The sequence below is a fragment of the Lucilia sericata genome, unplaced genomic scaffold (assembly GCF_015586225.1).
Source record: "Lucilia sericata isolate MDLA Ls3-8-SP2 unplaced genomic scaffold, ASM1558622v1 Contig000125F_arrow, whole genome shotgun sequence".
In the NCBI taxonomy this organism is placed as follows: Eukaryota; Metazoa; Arthropoda; class Insecta; order Diptera; family Calliphoridae; genus Lucilia; species Lucilia sericata.
Genome location: NW_023994157.1, coordinates 85,288 through 111,025, shown reverse-complemented (window position 1 = coordinate 111,025; position 25,738 = coordinate 85,288). Strand labels below are relative to the sequence as shown.

The window sequence follows — 25,738 nt, the reverse complement described above, 5'->3', positions numbered from 1 at the left end:
TGGGTACCAGGCCACTCGGGAGTAGTCGGCAACGAAAGGGCGAATGTAATAGCTTTAAAGGGAAGGGAGCTCGATGTAGTTAACCTGACAAACGCAAAACCATTCGACGCAACAAAAGCTGAATTAAAAATAGGGATGAGAGAATCCCATAAGGCCTCTTGGAATAATGAAACGGTGGGTAGAACCACAAAGATTCTATGGGGTGACCCTGATGAGAGCAAGACGAGAAATCTTCTCAAAATGAGCAAGTCTGAGGTTAGTATGATGGTACGTATTCTGAGTGGACACACAGGATTATGTGCACATCTATACAAAATTGGACGTGCGGATTCAGACGAATGTAGAGCATGTGGAGAGGACAGTGAAACTCTGGAGCACTTTCTTTGACATTGTCAGTCATTCGTCGAACTTAGATCCAAGTATCTTGGAAGTGATGTTATTCCGGAAATAACATTCTTAACCAACACCGATTGGAAGATTCTTAGGAATTACGTCCAGGAAACTGAGTTTTTCTTTTTTCTTGAATTGGAGCGCACAACAGGCCCGATAGTGGCCTAGGTGTATTTCTTCGGATTTGATGTAGTATACATCCTCCTATCAACCTAACCTAACCTTGTCACTCGTTAATTATTTGAAAATTGTTAAATTTTTTACAATTACATTTTTCGACTCTTGCATTTACTAAAATAAAAGTTGTTCAATATGAGCATTTATTTACAATCAAATTTAAAAACCCAATTTTGCAGCCTAATTTCCAAACAGCAAATATAATAAAAAAGGTTACAGAAATCTATTACCAACACTATTAATTATTTTTGAAACAGAATTAGTAAGAAACAGAATTTGTAAGAGAAACCAAAAAATTCAAAGTGAAAACAAGTAAGAGTGTTATATTCGGCTACGCCGAATCTTGTAGGGTCAATTATGGACCGATCCTCATAAAATTTTGCATAGTGATTTTGGATAACAAGAAACTTACTTATGTCGAATTTCATCGCTATATTCGTATTTTTAAACAAGTTATGGCTGTTAAAGCTGCTTTTCGAGGGGCCACTTGTATGGGGGCTATCCGAAAACGTGGACCGATATTGCCCATTTTCAATACCAAACAAACCTTACCTATAAGAAATACTTATGTGAAATTTCAACCCTCTAGCTCAGGGGTCGGCAAACTACGGCTCGCGAGCCAAATGCGGCTCTTTGGATGTGGAGCTATGGCTCTTTAGTTTCATACGCATTTTTTTATTTTATAAAAAATATATATCTTTCTGAATAGATTAACGAGCAGTGTTTGTTAAAACCAACAAAACAATTCGCAAACGTTTCTACAATATACACAACATTTCAACTTTGTTTAATCGTTCTGTATGTGAGACAACTAACAAATGAAAGTTTAGAGTCGTTTGTGAAACTTTAAACAACACGTTATGATCCAAACTTTCTAAAGCTATACAAACCTATCTCTCCTATTGAATTTGTTCCATGTACAAGTTAGTATTGTAAAAAAATTTTTAATTATTTAAATTTTTAGTTGAAAAGTTCCCTATAAACGATGGGGTATCATGAGCGCTCTTACGATGTGCCATTAGATAAAATGTAAAACATAATCATACATTCCGAAATTTTCGTGATTTTCGAATTAAAACATATTTTTTGGAAATTGAAAATATAGTAATTAAATAATTACTTAATAATGTAGAGAGTTTGAACACAGTTACCCAGAAAAAACTTACATTGAAAAGTAATTAGTTAAAAAGCTAATAAAATTTCTTTTCACTACTTCTTCATTAGCATTTTAAGTCATTATTTTAACACGGCAAGTACTTCTACGCACGCTTACTAATAGGAAGTTAAAGAAGTACTTGCAATTTCTCTTACAAAACAGTTGTTGAGTAAGTTGTTTTGTTTTTTAATAATAAACAGATCCAGCTAGAATACGAACCAGGGACTTTGATTTTTTAGTCAAATGTTCTACACACTGTACCACTCCTTAGCTTTTTTATTGCGCATCAAATAATGGTTTTCACAATCAAAATTAATTTTGTTTTATTTTTTGTAAAACACAATTCATAAAACGCAATTAAATAAAATATGCAAACAAAATGACAAAGCCGAAAATAAAGTACTTCTAAATCAGATTATAAGAAAGTCATTACTAGAGTACTTCTAAGTAATGCAGAAGGTAAGTATTAGTTATTGAAAAGTAAGTGGTTATGGAAGTATAACCCATTACCGAGTTTTTGCTGGGTAAATACTAAAAACTTGTTCTATTTAAAAACTTCAATATTTAAATATTGCGCGTTTTAGAAACGTTTTACAGTGATCTATAAAAGATTGATATATTTTTGACATAAAATTTTTGGCTATAAATAAGGTACCAGAAAGCGTATTATGGACCGACCCATCCTTACAAAATTTGGTAATGAAATTTTGGATCCTACTTGTTTGTGTTGATTTTCATCACTATACTTGTATTTTTCGTCGTTTTCGAAAGTGGACACTATATGGGTGGGTAGGGTCAATTCTGAATCCATCCTTAAATTTAATTAATTTGGTACAGATATTTTTGTTCCTATAAACTTGTTTATGACGAATTGCACCACTATGCTGGTATTATTAAGCATGTTATGAGCGTTAATTAAATCAGTTATGAACGTTAAAGTTATTTTCCGAAGTAGACCTTTTAAAAGGGGATTGGTCAATTATGTTATGTTTGTGTTGAATTTTGTCATAATACTGCTATTACTAAGACAGTTATGAACGTTAAATTCAAATTTGGAAGATAGATTTTTGTTCTTATAAAAGTTGTATATTTTGAATTTCGCCGCTATATTGCTACTGTTAAGTCAATTATGATCGTTAGTCATTTTCTGAAAAGGACCTAATATTGGGGTTGGTAAAATATTTATCTCGATTGCCGCCAAATTAATATATTACTTTATACTGTATTAGCTGCGTCATCAATTTTCGTGATTTTTACATTTCCTGATATGTTTCCAAATACCTTTTAATTGATAACACTGTCGCCCTACTCTAATAAAATTCTATATTTTTATATAACTAGTGTTTAAAAAATGCGTTCGAATGACCCATAAAAATTCAAAAAGTATTTGTAGTCAAAAATCTATAAGAAAGATTCCTTGCAGAATGTCCTGTAGATAATTAAACCAACTTTATGTTTTTGAAGTGAATTCATAAAGTATTTGTAAAGTTTTAATAAACAACAATTTTGTGGCTCTTTTAAAACATATGTTTTGTAAACTGTAAATTTTGGCTCTTCCGACTCAAAAGTTTGCCGACCTCTGCTCTAGCTCATTCGGACTCTATCATGCTTTCAACAGACAGACGGACGGACGGACGGACAGACATGGCTAGATCGTCTTAGAATTTAATGAGGACCCAGAATATATATACTTTTGTGGGTCTATGACCAATATTTCGATGTGTTACAAACGGAATGACAAAATCAATATACCCCCCATCTTTTTTGATGGTGGATATAAAAATACTGAGAACTGTCAATTTAACCTCACGATAATATATAATCAGACATTGTGATAATGGCGGTAAAACTGACAAAAATTATTACTTAACTAAAATAAATTGAGATGTAAATTTGTATATCCTCCACCACCATCAGGTGTTGATCGGTCCACAATTGGTCATAGCTCCCATACAAGGTCCCCTCCCTAAAAACACTTAAACGCATACATATAACTCAATACCAAATAATGATATCCATACAAAATTTGGCACAAATATTACTTTTATGTACAAAAAAGATACTGTATTTTTTCGGTCGGTCCATAATTGCGAGCTACGACCAAGGTCCCCTTCCGAAAATCACATAAACGCATATTACTCATTACCAAATAATGATATCCTTATAAAATTTGGCACAAATATTGCTTATGTCTTTAGAAATGTTACTGTGAATTTCTTTTTCCGATCGGTCCATATTTACTCATAGCTCCCATTAAATACGCAATACTCATTACCAAATGGCGAAAATCGGACAAAACTAGTACTTTTGTGCTTTAAGAACGATTTTTTCTATTCTAAAGCCAAAATATTATAAACTTCGATTTTGATAGTCTCACACTATGTACATATATTTAGAAATCCCACCCTTAGGGGAAAACCGGTAAAAAAGGAAAATCTGTATTTGCAGATCAATAAATGCATATTTTCGGACAATTCAAACTACTTCAATGAATAAATAAAACAAATAAATAAACAAGTAAAGTAGAAGGGCATGGCCGACCATATGATACCCTACACCAGTGATTATGTTACATATGTTGATTATTTTTTTTAATAATAAAGCGGGCAACGCTGGAACTATTACTCTTTGATTTAATATTTCCAGATCTTTATAGATTTAATTCCATACAGGTTTAGAAGAACTCATCCGCAATATCTATAGCGCGCTTTTTGAATGATGTTTTACACGTGCAACTTTCGCAATAGAAAATTGCGAAAGTTGCAACAAGGAGCATTTTTTAGATCTTTAAAGCTTTAATGTCTCAAGAAATCTCTCGAATTTTTAAAATTGAAGAAAGAGCACTTGAATTGAGCACTTTAAATCGTTAAGCAATTTATGAAAGAATTCTTTCATAGATTTGTCAACATGATCAATTATAGAAATTTTTCACCTATACAAAGAGATTTTTTCAAGGGACCCAGACAATAATTCGTTATATTGAGTTTTTCGTTATAACGAGGTTCGTTTTATGGAAGTGTTTCTGTATATACATATATACAGAAAAACTGATATTTCTGTACAATAAAGTAGCTTTTAGCTTATATCAGATTGTTACATTTTCGCAAATTTTAACTTTTTGAAGAGGTGTTGACAAAATTTCAGGTGTTTTAAAGATTTTTGAATTTATTATTTTTAATATAAAAAGATCTCAATTAATAGTAACTCTCTACATCCTTAACTATTTTTTTTAAGTGGACGCTTAAAGCTACGTTCAGACCTGTAAAATATTTGGTCCAAATATTTGTTATAAAATATTTATAAAGTTGCGTCAAACAAACGCAATATTTATTTCATGTTCAGACTTGAACAAATATTTGATGGTATTGTTTTATCAAACAGTGCAAAAATAATTTGGTTCAAACACACACATGTTTTGCAGCCACAGAATATCGTATATTTTCATGCAAGAAAAAAGCAATTTGGCAATTTGTTTTAATTTTAACTATTTTTATTAGGTTTAAAATTAAATTTTTATAATAAAAGTGTATAATATTAATATATAACACGATTGAAAAAACTTTGTTTGTCGAATCTGAACATAAAATATTTCATGTTAACAAACAGCAATGCGGATGATTTTCATAAAACAAATTGATTTGCTGGCAAATAAATATTTTCTCATTGTTTCATCAATGTGAACACCAAAAGTCAAATAATTTACGTCATTTTGGTAAAATAATTATTTGATCTTGCAAACCAAATGTAAGATCAAACAGCGTCAATGACAGCTGTTCTTTGTTTATTTTCTGAAAATGAGTGTTATCACCTCATACAAAAATGTAAATAGTCGCTTATATGACTGGTTTTATTTTATTTTTTATAAAATATAAATCCGAGACAAAGTTGTGACATTTAATTGAAATTCAAGCAATTGCGTAAATTAATGATAATTATAATTTTTGTTGTTTGTTTTGTTATTTATTGGTTGGTAACAACATACTATATATAGTTATGCTACATAATATATGCATCTATAGCCTAGTTTGCAGTCTAGTCCAACGGTTCTCAAATTACAATTAAATAAGAGATACTGTTATCCCGGAGTATGAAGTTAGGCCACATTTCATAATTCAAGGACAAGCTTATCGCAGATTTAAGTTTGTCAAATTGTAAACAAAAGTGTTCTTGTTTGGAAGGACTAAAATAATATATTCCCGAAACAGAGGTGACTCTTTATTCGTTTTCAATACGTTAATCCAGGTAATTTTAAATATAAACAAGTTAGAGTGCTATATTCGGCTGAGCCGAATCTTAAATACCCTCCACCAGCAACTTTTGTATTAATACATTTCTAATTAATAAAATATTTGTAGAAATAAGTTTTCTCATGTCTTAAATAGAAAAAATCCCAATATTTAAACAGCTTAAATCTACTACAATTCCAAGATTTATTGAACATTAGAAACGCCACTTTCTTTTAAATTTTTAATAGCGCCCTAAGATATGCTTTAGCGATATTTAGTATTTGCATGTATGCATGTGTGTGAAAGATTTAAGGATTTTCAAAATACATACATATATATAATTTTGTTCTACACAAATTGATAATGCAAATAGTTAAATACCGTTAAAGCGCTTTTAGGGGCAGGACCTAGTATGAGAGATATGACCAAATATAGACCGATCGTGAAAAATTTTTGAAATAACATTAAGTGCTTTTTGCATTACAAAATAGTATTTATGAACAAAAATAGTATTTATTTATATCATTATTTGGTAATGAGTTATGTGCCTTTAAGTGTTTTTCTGAAAGGGACCTTGTATGGGAGCTATGATCAATTATGGATCGATAGGAAAACAATTTCACAGTAATATTTCACTGTATATGAGCAATATTTTTGCCAAACTTTATATGGATATCTTAATTTAGTAATGAGTTATGTGCGTTTAAGTGATTTTCGGGAGGGGACCTTGTATGGGAGCTATGACCAGTTATGGACCGATCGGAAAAAAAATTATCTGTAATATTTCTTTGCATATGAGTAATATTTGTGCCATATGGGTATCTTAATTACGTAATGAGTTATGCGCGTTTAAGTGATTTTCGGGAGGGGACCTTGTATGGGAGCTATGACCAATTATGGACCGATCGAAAAAAATTTCACAGTAATATTTCTATGCATATGGGCAATACTTGTACCAAATTTTATATGGATATCTGAATTTAGTAATGAGTTATGCGCGTTTAAGTGATTTTCGGGAGGGGACCTTGTATGGGAGCTATGATCAATTATGGACCGATCGGAAAAAAATTTCACAACAAAATTTCTGTGCATATGAGTAATATTTGTACCAAATTTTATATGGATATCTTAATTTAGTTATGAGTTAAGCGCGTTTAAGTGATTTTCGGGAGGGGACCTTGTATGGGAGCTATGACCAATTATGGACCGATCGGAAAAAACTTTCACAGTAATATTTCTATATATATGGGCAATACTTACACCAAATTTTATTTGGATATCCTAATTTAGTAATGAGTTATGCGCGTTTAAGTGATTTTCGGGAGGGGACCTTGTATGGGAGCTATGATCAATTATGGACCGATCGGAAAAAAATTTCACAACAATATTTCTGTGCATATGAGTAATATTTGTACCAAATTTTATATGGATATCTTAATTTAGTTATGAGTTAAGCGCGTTTAAGTGATTTTCGGGAGGGGACCTTGTATGGGAGCTATGACCAATTTTGGACCGATCGGAAAAAAATTTCACAGTAATATTTCTATGCATATGGGCAATACTTGTACCAAATTTTATTTGGATATCTTAATTTAGTAATGAGTTATGCGCGTTTAAGTGATTTTCGGGAGGGGACCTTGTATGGGAGCTATGTCCAATTATGGACCGATCCATAGAATTTTTCCTCTGAAAGAATTCTATTGACATAAGATTTTAATTTGTAAAATTTTGTGAAGATATCGACATTGTGGCGGAAGTTATTAACAAAAAACCCATTTTCCGGGAATATGTACTTTTGTATGGGAGGTATATGAAATTGTGGACCGATTCTGGCAATTTTCAGCAGGGATCAAGATCTTGTGCAGAAACGAATGTATGGTGATTTCCATGGAATTATCTTGCATAGTTTTCGAGAAAACTACATCAGAATGTGTAAAAAATGCTTATTTTTTTCCGAGGTTGTTTTAAATTTTGATTCATAACTTTTCCCGTTGTGAACCGATTTTGCCCATTTGCAATACCAAACAACTTAGGAAAATGAAGAACATTTTGGGTGAATTTGGTTAAGCTCTATTGCTTCGTTTTATCGTGAGCGTGTTTTACACAGACAGACGGACAGACGGACATAGCTAAATCGACTCAGAATTTGATAAGGACCCAGAATATATATACTTTGTTGGGTCTCAGATGAATATTTCTTGGTGTTACACACGGAATGACAAAGTTATATATACCCTCTATCACCACTGATGGTGGTGGAGGGTATAATATTCCATTCCGACGTGATACACAGATTTTAACTTGATTTTGTCGACCAATATTATTAAATTAACATCAGAAAATGCGTAAATAGTCAAAACCATGCAGTAAAATTCACAGTACTTTCGCAAAGAGTTCAAGTCATATATTATGCGGATAACGCATTCCGCAGCAATTTCGAAGAAGTTCAACTTTCTTATATTATTTTCCCGAAAAATTAGCTAACATACTCAGTTCACCTGTCTGCAATCGCAAAAAATTTTTGCAACATGACGCTTTAAGCACATGTCGACGATATTTGATGAAGAAACCTTTTCGTTACCTTAAAGAAAAATGAACGTGAAAGATCTCACGATCATAAAATTAAACATCATGTTAACATTTCAACAATGAAGTCATTCTATCTTCAAAAACAGGCAATTGAAACTTCTCTGAAATATTAATTATTCTCAATGTACGGGAATAATTTATAGAAATGACATATCTACATCTGTTTGACCTTGGGATTTATGGACTATGACAATTTTCGGATGAACAATTACATATTTAGAACAATAAGATATCAAAATATGTATGGGGGTCCGCGAATTTAAATAAATTCCTCAAGGGGTCCGCAAAGTAAAAACCGGGGGAACCGCTGGTCTAGTCTATAGTCAAGCTATAGTTTAGTCTATAGTCTTGTCTATACTCTAGTTTATAGTATTGTTTATAGTCTAGTCTATTGGTTATAATCTAGTCTATAGTTTAGTAATTAATTGAGAAATTATTTAATTTGTTTATTTCTCAATTTATTTAAACAATTATTTATTATATTAATGGATATAAAAATATATTAATAATAAACAATTCTCTATAATTTTCAATTTTATAGATATGTAATTTAATGAAAATTATTTATAATTTGGTTATTTCCGGGCTTATAGCGATTTTTTTGAAATCGCTATAAACCGTTCCAAACAACCAAGGTTTTTCGCTACATTGACTATACTAAATAGCAACAACATGACAGTAAAGATCCACCATCTATCTCTTTTCCACTTGCACAAGGTATTGAAATGTAATTTCAATACCTTGTGCAAGTCTATCTATCTCTTTTCCACTTGCACAAGGTATTGAAATGTAATTTGTATTTTTTTGTTGTAAAATTTTGATGAAAAACAATATTAAATGAAATTTTAGAATATATAGAAGTTATTATTCAATGATATAGCTTTTTAGTAAATATAAACACATATATTTTTGGCTTTTGGTTTGGTTGCGCATTAGCTGTTCTTGTTGTTATGTTCCTCTTTGCCTGCAAACAAAATCTTGTTTTTTTACTGTTTTATCCGTCAATTGCTTTTCGAAATTATTTGTTGTAATGTGAACACCGGGCAAACAAACTTTTACTATTTGTATTGAATTGTGTTTGGCTTTGTTTTTTCAAACAAAACGTCATAATAGAAATACTCATTTTAAGCACATTATGAAATAAAAATGTATTTAATTTTTTGTTTTTAGGCAGAAATTTCTATGAAATCGTAAAAAATATTATTAAATAGTTTTTTTAACGTTTAACAAAAATGTTTCATGTTTGGTGTTCACATTAAGAAAATATTTGTAGGTTGACAAATAAAAATGTTTCACGAAAAACAGCTGATATTTTGTTTGCTCTTCAAAAATATTTTGTGTTCACATTACAGCCAACAAATATTTGATAAAAAACGTCAAATATTTGATAGGTGTGAACGTACCTTAACACTTTCAAAATTAACGGTTCAATAATTGTATGTTTCAAATACAATTTATAAACATAATAAAAATTCTGGTAAGTAAAATAATATGATGATGATGTGTGTAGTAACTAGATGTCACTAACAAAATCTAAAATGTAAATAAAAAAAATTGTTCGTAACAATACTTACATTTGTTTGAGTATCAACCAATTCTAAGATAAAAAGCTGAGGAAGGCCTCCATTGAAACCATCAGTGCAGGTTACTGTTAGAGATGTCATTGATATATTTGTAAGAGTACAATTGTGAACTTGATCAGGGCGACCTAATTAATAAAAAAAGATCGGTTATAATTGCAAAATAATTAAAAAACTATATTCAATAATGATTGTATTGTACATATCTCAGTATAAAATTGACTCAACTAAAAATTTTATTTTTACGTTTTTATAATCTTTAAGCCTTAAGTTTAAGCCTTAAACAATGTACAAGATATTTGTTTAGCTCTAAAAAATATCAGTGTATTTTGTTGTTGTTAACTGTTGAAGAAAAAACGTTATGTGTTTCTTTATGTTTCAGAATTTGTAAAAAAAGTATCCTTTTTCTGAAAAAAAAATTGCTGAGTCGCTTTTGTACTGGGTGTGTTATTGATATTTAATTTTACTTGAAAATCTGTTAATACGATTCTTTATCCTTGGTGTTACTAACCAAAGATAGATAAAATATGAAAAATGTCTTACATTGTACGAAATGCTTCGATGTTTCCCACCACGAAATTATTTCGTTATACATATATACGAAATTGTACGAAAAAAATATTTATTTTACGAAATATTTTATTCTAAATGTAAATTTAGATAAATATGATGAAATTTACGAAATATTGTTTGTATTATTTTGTCTTAGGAAAATAATTTGTGAATTATATTTTATTCTCGTACATTATGACATAATGTTTCGATGACTCATGCCGTAACAAAATTATTTTTGTAAAATAAAACAACGTATCTTAATATATACTAAAAATAATATTGCAAAAGGTTTTCGTACTTTCGTAAAATAAGAAAAGGTATTGATTAAATATAATTTCGTATTATACACGAAATTTTCGTAAATATTACGAAAAATGTAGTTACGATATTTTTTTACGTGTATAGGGTTTTGACATCGATATGTTACCGTATATTTTGAACGTAAACATTAACAAATTAATTTCTAACAAGTAAGGGTTCTATATGCTGTTCTATATTCCAACTGTAGAACGAAAAAGTACCAGAAAAGCATGTTTGTATAAAAACAAAAAGTACCAGTCATAGAACAAAAATCCTTTCCTACAGATATGCATTAACTAGGACACTTAAATCTTAATTGCATGTTTTTTGGTTCAATATTATTAAAAATTCAAAAGGTACTCTTTGAAGAACAAACAAGTAGGAAGGTATAGTCGGACATGCCCGATCATATGATACCCTACACCATTGAGTATGTTAAAAATGTGGATTATTTTTAATAATAACAGCCTGTTTTTCTAAAACAATTTAGTTCTCACACGAACAACAAAAATAAAATAATTTTACAAAAAAAAAAAAAAAAAAATTGAAATTATGAAAAAATGTTTTTTTTAAAACAACATGAAAATTGTATGCAATGTCTCAAGAAATTTAAAAGTTTGTATTGCAAATTGCATTCAGGTTCAAGTGGCCACATATTATTTCGTATTTTGGTATAATTTTCGTTGTTTTTTGGGCAAACGAAAGGCCTTTGCCTATCGTCTATTTCTGACATTTCTTTCGTTTATTACGAACGAATTCATTTTCTAAAAACCAAAAATATATGGAGAAATAAAGCTCTTTCGTTGTACTCACATGAAAATTAATTTTTTCGTTACAAAGAACGAAGACAAATTTTCATTTTAGAAAAACAGGCTGAAAAGCAATTTGTTAAAAAAAGTGGTTCTCTAAAAGAGGGGTTATGGGCCTATCCTTATAAATTTTGGTACATGGCTTTATGTTTATATTAGAGTTATGTATGCTGGATTTCATTGTGATACTAGTGTTTATAAGTGAATTATTGACCTTCAAGTCATTTTCTGAAGGGAACTTTGTATGGGGGCTAGGGTCAAATAAAGTCCGATAATTACGAAAGTATTATGCAGTATTATTAAGACGAATATGGAACTAAGTTTTGCCGATTTTTGTAGAGATACTACAATATTTAACATAATTATGAACTCCAAAGCCCTTTTCGGGGGTAGGTTTGTATGGGGACTAGGTGAAATAATGGACCGATTTCAACCATTTTCAATAAACTTCGTCGTTGGGCCGAAAACACATATGGTCCAAATGGTGGTTTCATTAAAATACATATCTTGAAAATTGTGACATGCATCTTGCGAACAAGGTTTACATGGACAGCCAGCCGGACGGACGGACATGGCTTAATCGAATCAGAAAGTGATTCTGAGTCGATTGGTATACTATTTTTGTACGTTACAAACATCAGCACAAACGTATAATACCCTCCCCACTAGGTTTCTAGGTTCAATATTATGGAAAATTCAAAAGTATCTTTTGAAGATCGAAATAGTACCAAAAAGTGCCCTTTTATTGGTTATTACTTACTAGGGTATTCAAACGATTAATGGTCGATCGGTTAATAGAACAATTTTTGACGATTAATCGCAAATTTCAAATAACGAATAAACCGAATAATTTCTATCAATTAACCGATTAAGAAAAACTTACTATTTAACAGTAAAATTGCAGTATATTTTATACAAAATTCAATATTTTTATAATACATTTGCTCTCTTTATTAATTCCTTAGACTTTTCGCAAACTATTTAACCGGCACGACGTAAAAAGACCGCAGTATACTGGGATGAGTATCGTAGTAAACTTGGTGAATATAAGAAAATTGTTCGTAAAGCCAAACGAGACTCCTGGAAACTTTTCTGTGAACACGTAGACAGCGTAAATGACGTACAGTGTTGCCACAACAAAATTTTTTTTCTAACCAAAATTCGAATAGTTAGCTAGTTAGTTAGTTAGTTAGTTAGTTAGTTAGTTAGTTTGAAAGGAGGATGTATATACATCAAATCCGAAGAAATACACCTAGGCCTCTATCGGGCCTGTTGTGCGCTCCTTAACCAGTGCCTCAGGTGGGAATCGAACCCACCACCTCCGGTCTACCAGTCTAGAACACTAACCACTAACCTACCGGAGGCCACAAAATTCGAATAAAAAAAATAACCAAATTAAGGAAAAAGTAAACAAAATCATTTTTATTTGTTTCATGTTTACATTTGGACATTAAAATAACAAATTCATTTTCTGAAGTGGAACTTGTAACTATTTTAAATTTCGTCGCTAAACTGGTATTATGAAGACAGTTATGAGCGTTAATGTAATTTTCTGTACGGGATCTTATATGAGACGTATGGTCAATTATGGACCAATTCTCATAAAATCTGACAGAGATATTTAAGTTCCTTTAAAACTTGATTATGTTGAATTTTGTTGCTATATTGCAGTACATTATGAGCTTTAAAGTCATTTTCTGAGGAGACTTTTTATGAGGGATAGAGTCAATTATGTACCGATCCTCATAAACTTTGACAAATTCATTTCCAATAAAACTTTTTTATATTGAATTTCATCGCTATAGAGCGTTAATGTAATTTTCTGTACGGGATCTTATATGAGACGTATGGTCAATTATGGACCAATTCTCATAAAATCTGACAGAGATATTTAAGTTCCTTTAAAACTTGATTATGTTGAATTTTGTTGCTATATTGCAGTACATTATGAGCTTTAAAGTCATTTTCTGGGAGACCGATCCTCATAAACTTTGACAAATTCATTTCCAATAAAACTTTTTTATATTGAATTTCATCGCTATAGATGCTTTTTTAAGCAATATAGTAATTTTCTGAATAGGAAATGTTGACCGATATTCGCATTTTCAATACCAATCAAACTGGGTCAATTAAAAATATTTTGGCAAAATATTTCAGTTTTCTATCTTGTTGCTTTTCGACTCTATCGTGTTTCAACAATAAATATATGTCTCTTCGCGGATTCGTTAACAAATGTAATTAATATTTATTTTAAAAAACAATTGAGTTTTTAACGCGTTTTAGCGCAATTCAAAAGTACTCCACATATGACTTTTTGGAAAACAATTTTAAATTATAAAATTCTTCCCATTTTATGTACAGATTTGGAGATTTCGTTCGAAATTTGGGTTTAAGGGGTATATTTGACCAAATTATAATACCATGTAGCGGATGTTAGCATTACATTCATAACTTCAGCAATATTTGTAAACGTAATCAAATTGACCAAAATTTAGAATTTAAGACGGTAAAATAAAAACTAGTATACAACATCATCTAGAAAATGTAAATAAAGAACTAAAAGTCATGGTGAGATAGTAGAAGTCAAATATCATGAGTATAAAATCTTTGCATATATCGCGATTATTGTTCGTGGTACGAGTTTAGATGTTATTACAACTTTTGTATACAATACAATTTCATTTTCCTTAGCTGTGTTACTTAAAAATATCAGTTGATTAATTAATACTTTAAAGATATTGTGATACTATTCTTGCATCAATTAGCAGAAAATACTTTACTAATTCTTAATAAATCATTTATCTTAGAATTTCGACAAATTAGCACAGTATCTGTTTATGCAAAATTTCATTTTAAATTTAATTTGGAGGACATAATCTACTAAGTACGTAGACTATTCCCACCAAATTCCATAAAAATCGAAATGCGAAATACAGCCTACTTCGTTTTTCATATAATTATCGCCAGTTCTTTACATAAAAAGTTCCAATAGAAATATTAAAGGAAGGACGGACGAGTTTGAATCGACCAAAAAAGTGATTTTAAGTTCATGGATGCACCAAAAGGAGAGAGAAGATTCATTATACACGGTGTTAGATTGACTAGTGTAAATAAAATAATATTACGGTGTTGTTATGATTTAAATCAACTCATTTAATATGTGGAAAACTCATAGGTACTTTTGCTAAATCCTAACCAATTAAGATATCGAAAAATACCCTTGTGCACATAAGTATAACCAGTAGATGTACAAATTGCAGTAATAAAAAAGTTTTTTTTTTTTAATTTTATTTTTAGAATAAAAGCAAACAGCATTTAATTAAATTCTTTGTAAAAAATAAGCAAAACGAAAAAATAATTCACATGTACACATGCATAATAATAATAACCAAAGTGGCAACACTGATGACGTATCGAAGATAAAAAAAATCCTATCCAAAACTCATGTTCAACCGGAAATGTGGTCGATGATACGGACAGAAGGCTGGAAGATATGGAGGAGACAATGAAACTCCTGATGGACTCTCATTTTCCACCCGAATAACATAGATGAACCGATATTGGAGGAAGAAAGGAAGAGTTCAGCGTACATGCTGCTTGTGTATAGGTGGTGCAATGTGTACTACTTCAACCAAGGCTCTGGAAACGTTGCTAGATATTCCACCCATTGAAACATATTTAAGATATGAGGCGGCGCTTACAGCTGAACGACTCTTTACTTTAGGCAAACTGGCAAAAAGCGGTTATAGGACACGTCATCAATGTATACTGGGCACATTGCAAGGTTATACAAAATCATCGGACGTGCCTGATCGTATATCAGACACAGAACATGTCGGAAACATTGAAACGCTGATCCCAGATAGAATGTCATGGTCAAGCGGAACATTAGAGCAAATACCATTAGGAATTCGTTGTTACACGGATGGCTCTAAATTGGGGGATAAAGTGGGGCTGGGGTTCTATATTGAAGACCTAAAAACAGAAATATATCACCGTTTACCAAATTATAACACAAGCTTCCAGGCAGAAGTATGAGCAATAACGGAATGCGTAAATTGGATTAGAATAAATATGTCGCCCACAGCGCTTAATATCTTTACTGACAGCCAGAAGGCAATTAGGGCGATGTCAGGTGATAGAACTAAATCTAAGACCGTATTGGATTGTAAGAAAGCTTTAACTGAATACTCTCCCAGAGGTAAGGTTCACATCATATGGGTACCAGTCCACTCGGAAGTACTCGGTAACGAAAGGGCGAACGTAATAGCTTTAATGGGAAGGGAGCTCGAGGCAGTTAACCTGACAAACGCAAAACTATTAGACGCAACAAAAACAGAACTTAAAATATGGGTGAGAGAATCCCATAAGGCCTCATCAGGGGTGACCCTGATGAGAGCAAGACGAAAATCTCCACAACATGAGCAAGGCTGAAGTTAGTATGATGGCACGCATTCTGAGTGGACACACAGGATTACAAGCACATTTCTGCAAAATTGGACGTGCGGATTCAGACGAATGTAGAGCATGTGGAGAGGACAGTGAAACTCTGGAGTACTTTCTTTACCACTGCCAGACATTCGTCGAAGTTAGATCCAAGTATCTTGGAAGTGATGTTATTCCGGAAATAATATTCCTGACTAACACTGATTGTGAGATTCTTCGGAATTACGTTCAGGAAACACAGTTTCTGAACACTAAAAAATAATTCATTCACTTCCCTTTTATTCATGATAAGGAGCGCACAACAGGCCCGATAATGGCCTAGGTATATTTCTTCGGATTTGATGTAGTACACATCCTCCTATCAACCTACCTACCTACCATTAATTCCTTAACTGTTTTTCTATAATTAAGAAAATTTATTTGATGATTTTTATAACAATATTTCAGAAATATTTTACGAATTTGTTCTGATTTACCTAATTATACCCTCCAACACTGATCATCAAGAAGTGAAACGCTGTCAAAAAGTACCTAAGTCTACTGTCAGTCGTTACCTAACTCTAAGAATGTGATAGTAAAATTCTCAAGTCGACATAGTTGCAAAAAGTCAGATTTAAAAATATTGAAAAAAATTATAACATTTAAATTTTTATTTTAAAAGATTTCTTTAAATATTTTGCAACAATTTCTTCGTTTGTAAAAAATATATTCTTTTCGGTTTATTAAATGTATTTAAATTGTTAAGTGATAAAAATTACTTTAAAGTGCTAAAAAAAGTTACGAATTTTCGAGACAAAGTTTTGAAGTTTCTATTTTTATTTGAAAAAATTATGGTTTATGTTTAAATTTGAATAATAAAACATGACCTGAACGAATTTTTAACAATTTAAAAGATTATAACTATAGACCTATTCGTCTGATTTACAGTTTTCTTAATTGTAAAACAAAATTGGATAAAAGTGGGACACTTCGGTTAAACATAAGGAACTTTGTAATTCTAGCTTATTCTAAAATCCCTGTTTAGACAATTTTCATAGATATTTCAACACTTGCATAATATTTCAGCTGCAAATTTATTTATTATAATTGCAATATAATCTTAAGATTGATAAAATTGGATCAGTAAGTTTTACAAATAAAATTTGGTAATTAGTTAAGAAAATCAAAAAAGTTTAAACAAAGTTGCGTCGATATGTCCGTCTGTCTATCTGTCTGGTTAAAACACACTCAAAAGAAATTAACCAAATTCATTGAAAATATTCATTGTTATCCTGGCAGTTTGGTATTGCTTATTATCAAGGCAAGGATTTTCATGCACTAAAAAATTAAAAATATGAGCTTATAAAATAGGAAAATATGCAAAAAAAAAAAAAAAAATGTGGAAAATATGCATCAAAAAATATTTCCTTGTGAAATTTATTTATTAACACTAATTTTTCTTTTATCGTATTTAAGTAAATTTTTATAGATATTACCCCCTTATTCACAAACAAAATTTTTATTTTATAAACAGTTTATAAATTAGATTTTGTATGGAAATTTTGTTTTATAAACCTTTTATAAAATAAATATGTTTTTTGTAAATAAGGTGGTTAGAATTTAAGTTTTTAACAACAAATATATAGTAGGTTCTTGATGAAAGAGGTACCGCTTAATGTACTCTAATACCAATTTAACAGAATCACGACCCAACTCAAAAAATCGATTTGGATAAAATTTGCACCAGTATTATTGGATAGTAGACCAGACACATAAGTCAAGAACTTTATCGGTCAAGTACTGCCGGAGTTAAAGAGGATCAAAGTTGGACATTTTGGTCATACAGGGTTTTTTTCAAATGAGTGTAACTTTTCTCCTGGAAAAATTGTCCAAAGGTGTTAATATAGATATTTCTTTTCTGTTTTCAATTTTTTTATAATTTTTTTTTGAATTTTAAAAATATGTAATACAAAAAAACATCATTTGTATTAGAAAAATTAAAAAATATGCTAAGTATGCTATAAAAATGTTAAAAATATGCAAAATATATGCATTTTAAAGCAAAATATGCAATTTATGCATTTATAACAAAATGTGCAACAACAAATCGATGCCATTTTGTAGCAAATTCTATGATTCAAAAATAAAACTACTTAAAAGTTATTTTGAGTTATTGACTTATTATATTGCGTTTTTTCCTAATTCTTGAGTAGATTTCGCAGAAACTACCAAAGATAATTCGATGAATTTTGTCATACGTAGGCACATATTCCGGGAAATGAATTTGAAACATAAATCATATTACCGATGTAGATCTGTATCGGCCCACAATTGTTCATAGCTGCCATATAAGGTCTACTTCCAAAAATCTCTTTAACGCATATATTTCATCGATAATCAATGCTATCGAGATAAAATTCGACATGAATATGTTTTTGTATGTATTAATAACTCTACGAAAAAATCACTTAAACGTTGATATTTCATTAAATAATAGATCTATCGGGGTAAAATTCGACATGAATATGTTTAGTAATAAGTATTAATCATGCAGCTCTCATATAAGGTCCACTTTCGAAAATCACTCAAACGCGGATATTTCATTGATAAATAAAGCTATCGAGATAAAATTCGGCACGAATATGTCTTGTGTATGGGTACCCCGTTAGGATAGTTGGTAGTGGGCTAGCCTGTCAGTCGGGGGGTTGTGGGTTCGATTCCCACCAGAGACTTTGGTCTGCTACACTACAACGGGCGTATGGTCATCGTCACCCTGCTCGGTAAATTATGTTAGAATATAATTTGCCTATCCTTGAGTTTACTCCATATAGATGTCGTGGTAAAACAATGACACTATTTTACATCAAAAATTTCCACTTTTGTATTAAAAAATGTTAAAAATGAACTTGTTATTTTCTACTTTGTAAATTTTATATCAAATATGTTTTGAATGAAAAATTTATATGACTTTTGTTTAATAAAATTTTCCTTACTTTTGTTCATAATTTCATATCAAAAACAAGAATTGTTTGTGCGTATAAATAATTTTCAATAGGTTATGGGCCTTTTGTCTCGCGTTAATTAATTCTTGTCGGATTGTGCTATAAATACTAAACTGAGATGAATTCATTAAGTTTTCCGTTCGAAAAGTTACGTGGTCGTGAAAATTTCGATGTTTGGCGGAGACATGCGAAATCATGTTTAGTGATAAAAAATTGTTGGAAAGTCGTACAAAACGGCGTATCAGGTGAGCAAGACCAAGATGCAAATGAACGCGCTCTTGCTGAAATAACCCTGATGATTGAACCAACGAATTTTGCACACATTGCAACAGCAACAACAGAATGGACGAATATTTCGGAACCAATAGTCACGTCATCAGAAACAGAACACACTCAAGTATATGAAAATGCTCACAATAAGTGCGTATCCAAAATTCGTCGTACGTAACGAACTGTACTATAGGTTTATTTCTATTTCATACGCAGACGAACGACGAATGTTTGAGTGAAGAGTGAACATTTTCCACTTTAGTTTTAATTTTTTTAAATAAATTTACTTTGTATTTTAAAAATTGGTTTCTTTTATATTTATTAGTATATACATATACATACATACAATTTGCAGTATTCTTTTTAATATAATTATCTTTCAATAATAATTTTCATACTTATACATACATATTTATACCCTACACCACTATAGTGGGAATTATGCGTTTGTGCTCATCACTTTCTGAGTCGATTTAACGACGTCCGTCCGACCGTCCGGTTGTCCATGTAAACGTTCTTATCAAAGTACAGGTCGCAATTTTCAATATAATTTGATGAAATTTGGAATACACGTTTGTTTTGACCCAAGGACGAAGCCTATTGAAAATGGTTAAAATCGGCCCCCATGCAACTGAACCCCCCGAAAAGGGCTTTTGAGGTCATAATTCATAACCCTTCAGAAAGTGATTTGAATATCCGCAATTCATTAATTTTATTAGCACTGTTATTGCAATGATATTTAGCACAGACAAATATAAAACCTCTTTTAGAAAATAAGTTTTTGTCAATAAATCGCTTAAATAAATCGGAATCAAGGTAACATTCAAGATAAATGCTTTATTATCCTAATATATATAATAAATCTCTTTGTAAGTATGTTCGTTTGTTTGTTTGTTTGTTCGTCAATCACGCCTAAACGGCTGGACCGATTTTCTTCAAATTTGGAACATAGTTAGATCTATACTTGGAGAGTGTTATAGGCTTTTTTTGATAGTAAATATTGGTTTTGTCTATCCTTAAGCAAAAGCATTTTCGATTAAACTACTTAATTTTTTAGAAATATATATGCAAAGTGCCGTTGTGCAAATTGGACCGGAAGGGGACCAAAAAATAGGTCGAATGTCGAAAATCTGACAAAATTAGTACTTTTGTGCTTTAAGAACGATTTTTTTCTATTCTAAAGCCAAAATATTATAAACTATCAGACATATGTACATATATTTAGAAATCCCACCCTTAGGGGGAAAAATTGGTAAAAAAGAGAAATCTGTATTTGCTGCGTAAAGGGACTCAATAAATGCATATTTTCAGACAATTCAAACTACTTCAATGAATAAATAAAACAAATAAATAAACAAGTAAAAATTTATAGTTGGCCAAGGCCGACCATATGATGCCCTACACCAGTGATTATGTAACAAATGTTTGTTATTTTTTAATCATAAAGCATTTAAATTAATTTTTGCCTTAATTCAGAAATATTTTAACAATTTATTGACAAAAAAGGGATTTTTATTTTTTGGTTAGTTAGGGCCGTTTGCGTTTCAGGTGGCGATATGGAAATTAAGACAAAATTCAATATAAATGCTATATTAAAACATAAATCATATTTTAGTTATGCTCATATCTGGTATCATATGGTCGGCCATTCCCGATTATTCGTTTTTAATTAGTTTTTATTATTTAAAGAACTTCTTTAGAAATATGTAACTATTTAAAAGAATCAGTATAAACATTTTTAAAAATTGTTAAAAAAAAAGAAACATGCAAGTAGTTGTATGGAAAAAAATGTTTTTCATACATTTTTGTAAAACTTAGCATAACACTTTAATTTTTCATCGATTTTTATAGAATAAAATGTTTAATGTACCTACGCGATTTTGTTATTACTTAATAGAATTAAATGCTGAATATAATGATCTTTCTTTTGTTAAGATAGGGGTAGGATGCAATTTTTGTATTGTAAATTAATTTGAAAAAAATAGTTTTCGACCACATCCCTAGCAAATTAATTGTTTGTAGTTTGAACTATACAGGTATTTTTAAATACCTGTAAAATAGCTCTTTATGCAAAAAAGTGAGCATTTTATCAAGCCATAAATATTGATATATGATATGTTACGATCGGACTAAAAATGGCGGCGTAATGTATAAAAAACAAAAAGGGCGGTATTTCTAGGCGTGGCAAAAAAATATTTTTTATATTTTTGGAAATGTTATTAACATATCTTTAATCGTAGGGGGTGACTGACTCAACTTTTTTTTTCGACCCACCCTAATATACATATTTTTTATTAATATTATTCCATAATCGTTAAAAAAATGTTTTTACAAAACAACATAAAAGAGGGAAAGGTTCCCTTCTGAAGTGATTTTCTTAATAAATGTTCTACAACTTCGATTTCTGAAATGATATAAAATATATGAAACAAAATAAATAAATTTGAATAATTCAATGGAGAAAGAGGGTATGTATAGTATTTTTGGTACTGTGTATGTATATGCTATATGTATAGTATTTTTGGTACTGTGTTGGTACCTTTTATAAATATTGTAAGGAGTTTCTTCATAATAAGACCTTTAGCACTTTATGCTTTAAGTCAAGAAATTTTCTCTACGTTTAATATATATATTATAGTTTAACTAACTAAATAGCATTAGAATTATAATTTTGAAAATTTTTATATTTCTGAATGTTGAAAAATTTCAGAAATTGATCTATGGACATAAAGCAGATTTTTTAGTTTTTCTGACGGGGGAATACTTAAGTATAATATTATGAAACCACTTTAAGCCCCGGGCAACGCCGGGTACAAAAATCTAGTGAAAAATAAATCAAATTTTCTTTAATTTAAAACAACAGGCACGAAAGACCTGGTCCACACTAGGAAACATTTGTTGAGAAACTTTTTCTTAATTCTCTTTTGAAGTTTCCTTAATCTCCACACATAGAAACTTTTGTTTCAGAAGCTACGTATTAATTGCATTGATTTGTTGTTGTACGAATGAGTAGAATAACAAAACAAAACAAGTTTCCGAGTACAAGAAACTCCGTACCGCGAGAGAGATGAATGATACTCTTTCTCTTTCTCTCTCACGCAAAATCAAAAGTGTCCCAAAAAAAGTTTCCTAGTGTGGACCGGCAGTTAGTAACATGTTTGATATTTTGCATACAAACTGGTATAAATACTGTATAAGTGGCATCTCTGCACAGCTGATGCAATAAAAGAACCAAGAAATAAACAAAATATAAATTGTTATTTTAACATTTTAAAGAAAAATAAACTTATTAAAAAGTGCGTCGTTATTTTATGAAGCCTATATCGCAAAAAAACTCATCAGCGTCCAGCTCAAATGGGCAAACTTAGGCTTTCTTTCTTCGCACAAAATATTCGATAAAACCAAAATAATTTTCATTGTACTCATTTGTACATCTCTTCAATTATTTTTCAACACTTTTGCCATAATTTATAAAAAATAACATTATTCATACAACGTTTGTTTTGATTTTGTAACTTTTGATAAATGACAAACAGCGATGTTAACTTTGTTAAAAACAACTTCAGTTTGTTTTAAGTATACAACTGACTTTAGCCGAAAAAGTAGGCTTTTTCTCGTCTATAGTAGCTGAAAAGTATACATTTTAATAAATGATACTTAAAGTATACTTTTTTAATGACTATGATTATGGCCCATTGACTTTACTTTTTACCCCTGTAATTAATATGTCGAAATTAAAATATACGTTCAAAATATATAACTTTGTAATTGCATAAAATTATACAAATTACGTTTGAAAAGAACTTCACAAATAAAGTTTTTATAATTTTATTAACTTACAAATAAAGTTTTTATAATTTTATTAACTTATAAATTAAATTTATTTGATTTTTGAACAATTCAAACAAAAAACACTATAAAGTAACAAAAATCTAACAAAAGGTAAAAAAAATTATAAATTGTTTAGACATAAATGGTGAATAAGTATTTCTAAAATTTCTAATTTCATAAAGGTACAAAAATATTAATACTTGAAATTTCTGAATCATCCTCTTTTCCTCCTTTAAAACACGATTTAAACTCTTCAAACATTAGCTTTTGATTAGCTAAATTGACAAAGCATAACGAAAAAATATTTCCTTAGAATAAATAATATTCATTGACTTAGAAAAAAGTACTAATTTTTCATCATAATTTCATTAAATTCGCTTCAGACGTTAGACGTAATTAAAATTTACAAATAGAGGTGGTTATTATCATCTAAAGTCAACAAAAGCAATATTTTTCAGCTAATACATCCACTTTTATATATTTAGATCCCAAATAAAGAATAACTATCCAAATCCAAATACGCCTACTGTATTTTATTCATAAAATAAAGCATTTAAAATATGAGATAGAAAATAAAGATTTTAGCATGTAATAGTGGTATATGGTGAAGTCCCCATACTTACGGTTTCTAAGATGGTACTTAATGTTAGATTTAAGAATCAATATTATACAATTCTAAATAAAATTCATACAGTACTCCCCAAATAGATGAGGTTTCCGTAATGTAGTTTTTGTTTATCAATACAAAATTACTAAAAACCCAGATTATTTTGTTATAATATATAGATTTATACCCCAATAAAATTTTTTCTAGGTCCAAATCCATTGATTATCTAATATAAAATCAAAGATACGATAGATTTCATGCTAAGTCAAACATTGATAAATTCTTATAGGAATATAGTATAATAAATCGCTTAAGAAATGTCCAAATTTAGTCGTACCACTACTAAAATATCTAAAAATTGTTATTTTAATATATAGGAGTAATAAAAAATATTAAATTTTATAAAATAATGCAGCAATATTAAAAAATTAACAAAAGACCTAAAGAAAAATATTTTATTGACCTAAAAAATTAACAATACGTTCACATTTTATAGAATTATTATGACGATTTTACTTTTTATGGTAGAAAATTAAAATATAAGATATTCAGTGCACTAATTTTTAACTAGCACTAATGTTTTTAAAATAATATTTAGTGCTAGTGAAATGTTTACTGTACTCAATATTTTAGTGCACTACCCCCAACTCTAACAAAAAAAAAAAAAATATGAAATGAAAACTGCTTTCTGATGTGTTCAAGGTTAAATTCCCAGATTGTTTTTATTTTTTTTTTAATATTAAGATGTTTTAAATTACACTAAAGTGATGAACGCGACATAAAAATGTACAAAAACATATGTATGTAAATGTTAATATTTAAAAAACGTATGAGAAAATTAAATTTAGCTTACACTGCAATTTAAAATTCATTGTAAAATCTCTTTATTTTTTATTTTTCCAAAAAATTTTGGAATTAGAAATAAATGTTCAAATATGTTTAGGTTGCATTTCCGTTTTCTTAGATCATTTTTAAAATTTTGTTTAATTATATCGCCAATATATTTGTATTTAATAAAAATTCATATAAATAATTATTTTTCCTGAATTTTAAAGGATCATAAGTTTCATTAAAAGAGAGTAAGGTTCAAAACCATTAACTTAATTTTAAGATATTTGCATTTGACAGGTTCGAGGTTTTCCGGACATATTAAAAATTATCAATTGCTAAATAATTAAAGTTAGCACTTATTTTCTTCAACAAAAAATATATTTGAGCAATATAACAAAAAGTGATGTAAAAACGATATGTATTTATATTTGTTCAAAAATGGTTAAAATTGTCTTACAAAACTTTTTATTTTTGTTTTCTACATATTTCATATATGTTGTATTTTAATTTTCCTTTAATTGTTAATATTGCAAAAACTTATTGTATAAGATATTTTTATTCTTTTAGTAAATACTAGAAATATGTCTCACTTATTTTTAATTAAAGATTGGAATAAATTATACTATACACAAATTAACTGCGCAAGATCTACAAAGCAACTATAAATAGATTATGAATATACATATGTAGTAACTGAATCAAAAGTTCTATACATTTAAAAACTTTAAATTTAGTAAGATTTAAAAATTGTTTGTAAAAAGTTGTTTTCTATGATCACAATGATCTCAAGCATATGTATTAGGGTTGTCATTCAAATAAAAATTATTCGATTAATAGAGTAAAAATATTTTTTCTTCGAACGAATAAAATTTTTTTATTTAGATTAAAGAATAATTCGAAAATTTTTTCTCGATTAATCGAATATTTGAATAAAATGTTAAAGCTACTTTTTACCAATATTTTATTATAGTATTGAATAAAGAATTACCT

At 29.7% G+C, this 25,738-nt stretch overlaps 1 protein-coding gene across 1 annotated transcript in view; it reads right to left on the bottom strand.

The window, feature by feature from the left end:
- Window positions 1-25,738, bottom strand: part of LOC119600879 (carcinoembryonic antigen-related cell adhesion molecule 1) — a gene marked incomplete at its 5' end in the record, with an annotated part of 210,303 nt that overhangs the window by 124,692 nt on the left and 59,873 nt on the right. The window contains one exon of the mRNA XM_037951445.1: window positions 10,113-10,246. Coding sequence (XP_037807373.1) covers window positions 10,113-10,246 — 134 coding nt within the window. The remainder of the gene's footprint in view (window positions 1-10,112; window positions 10,247-25,738) is intronic.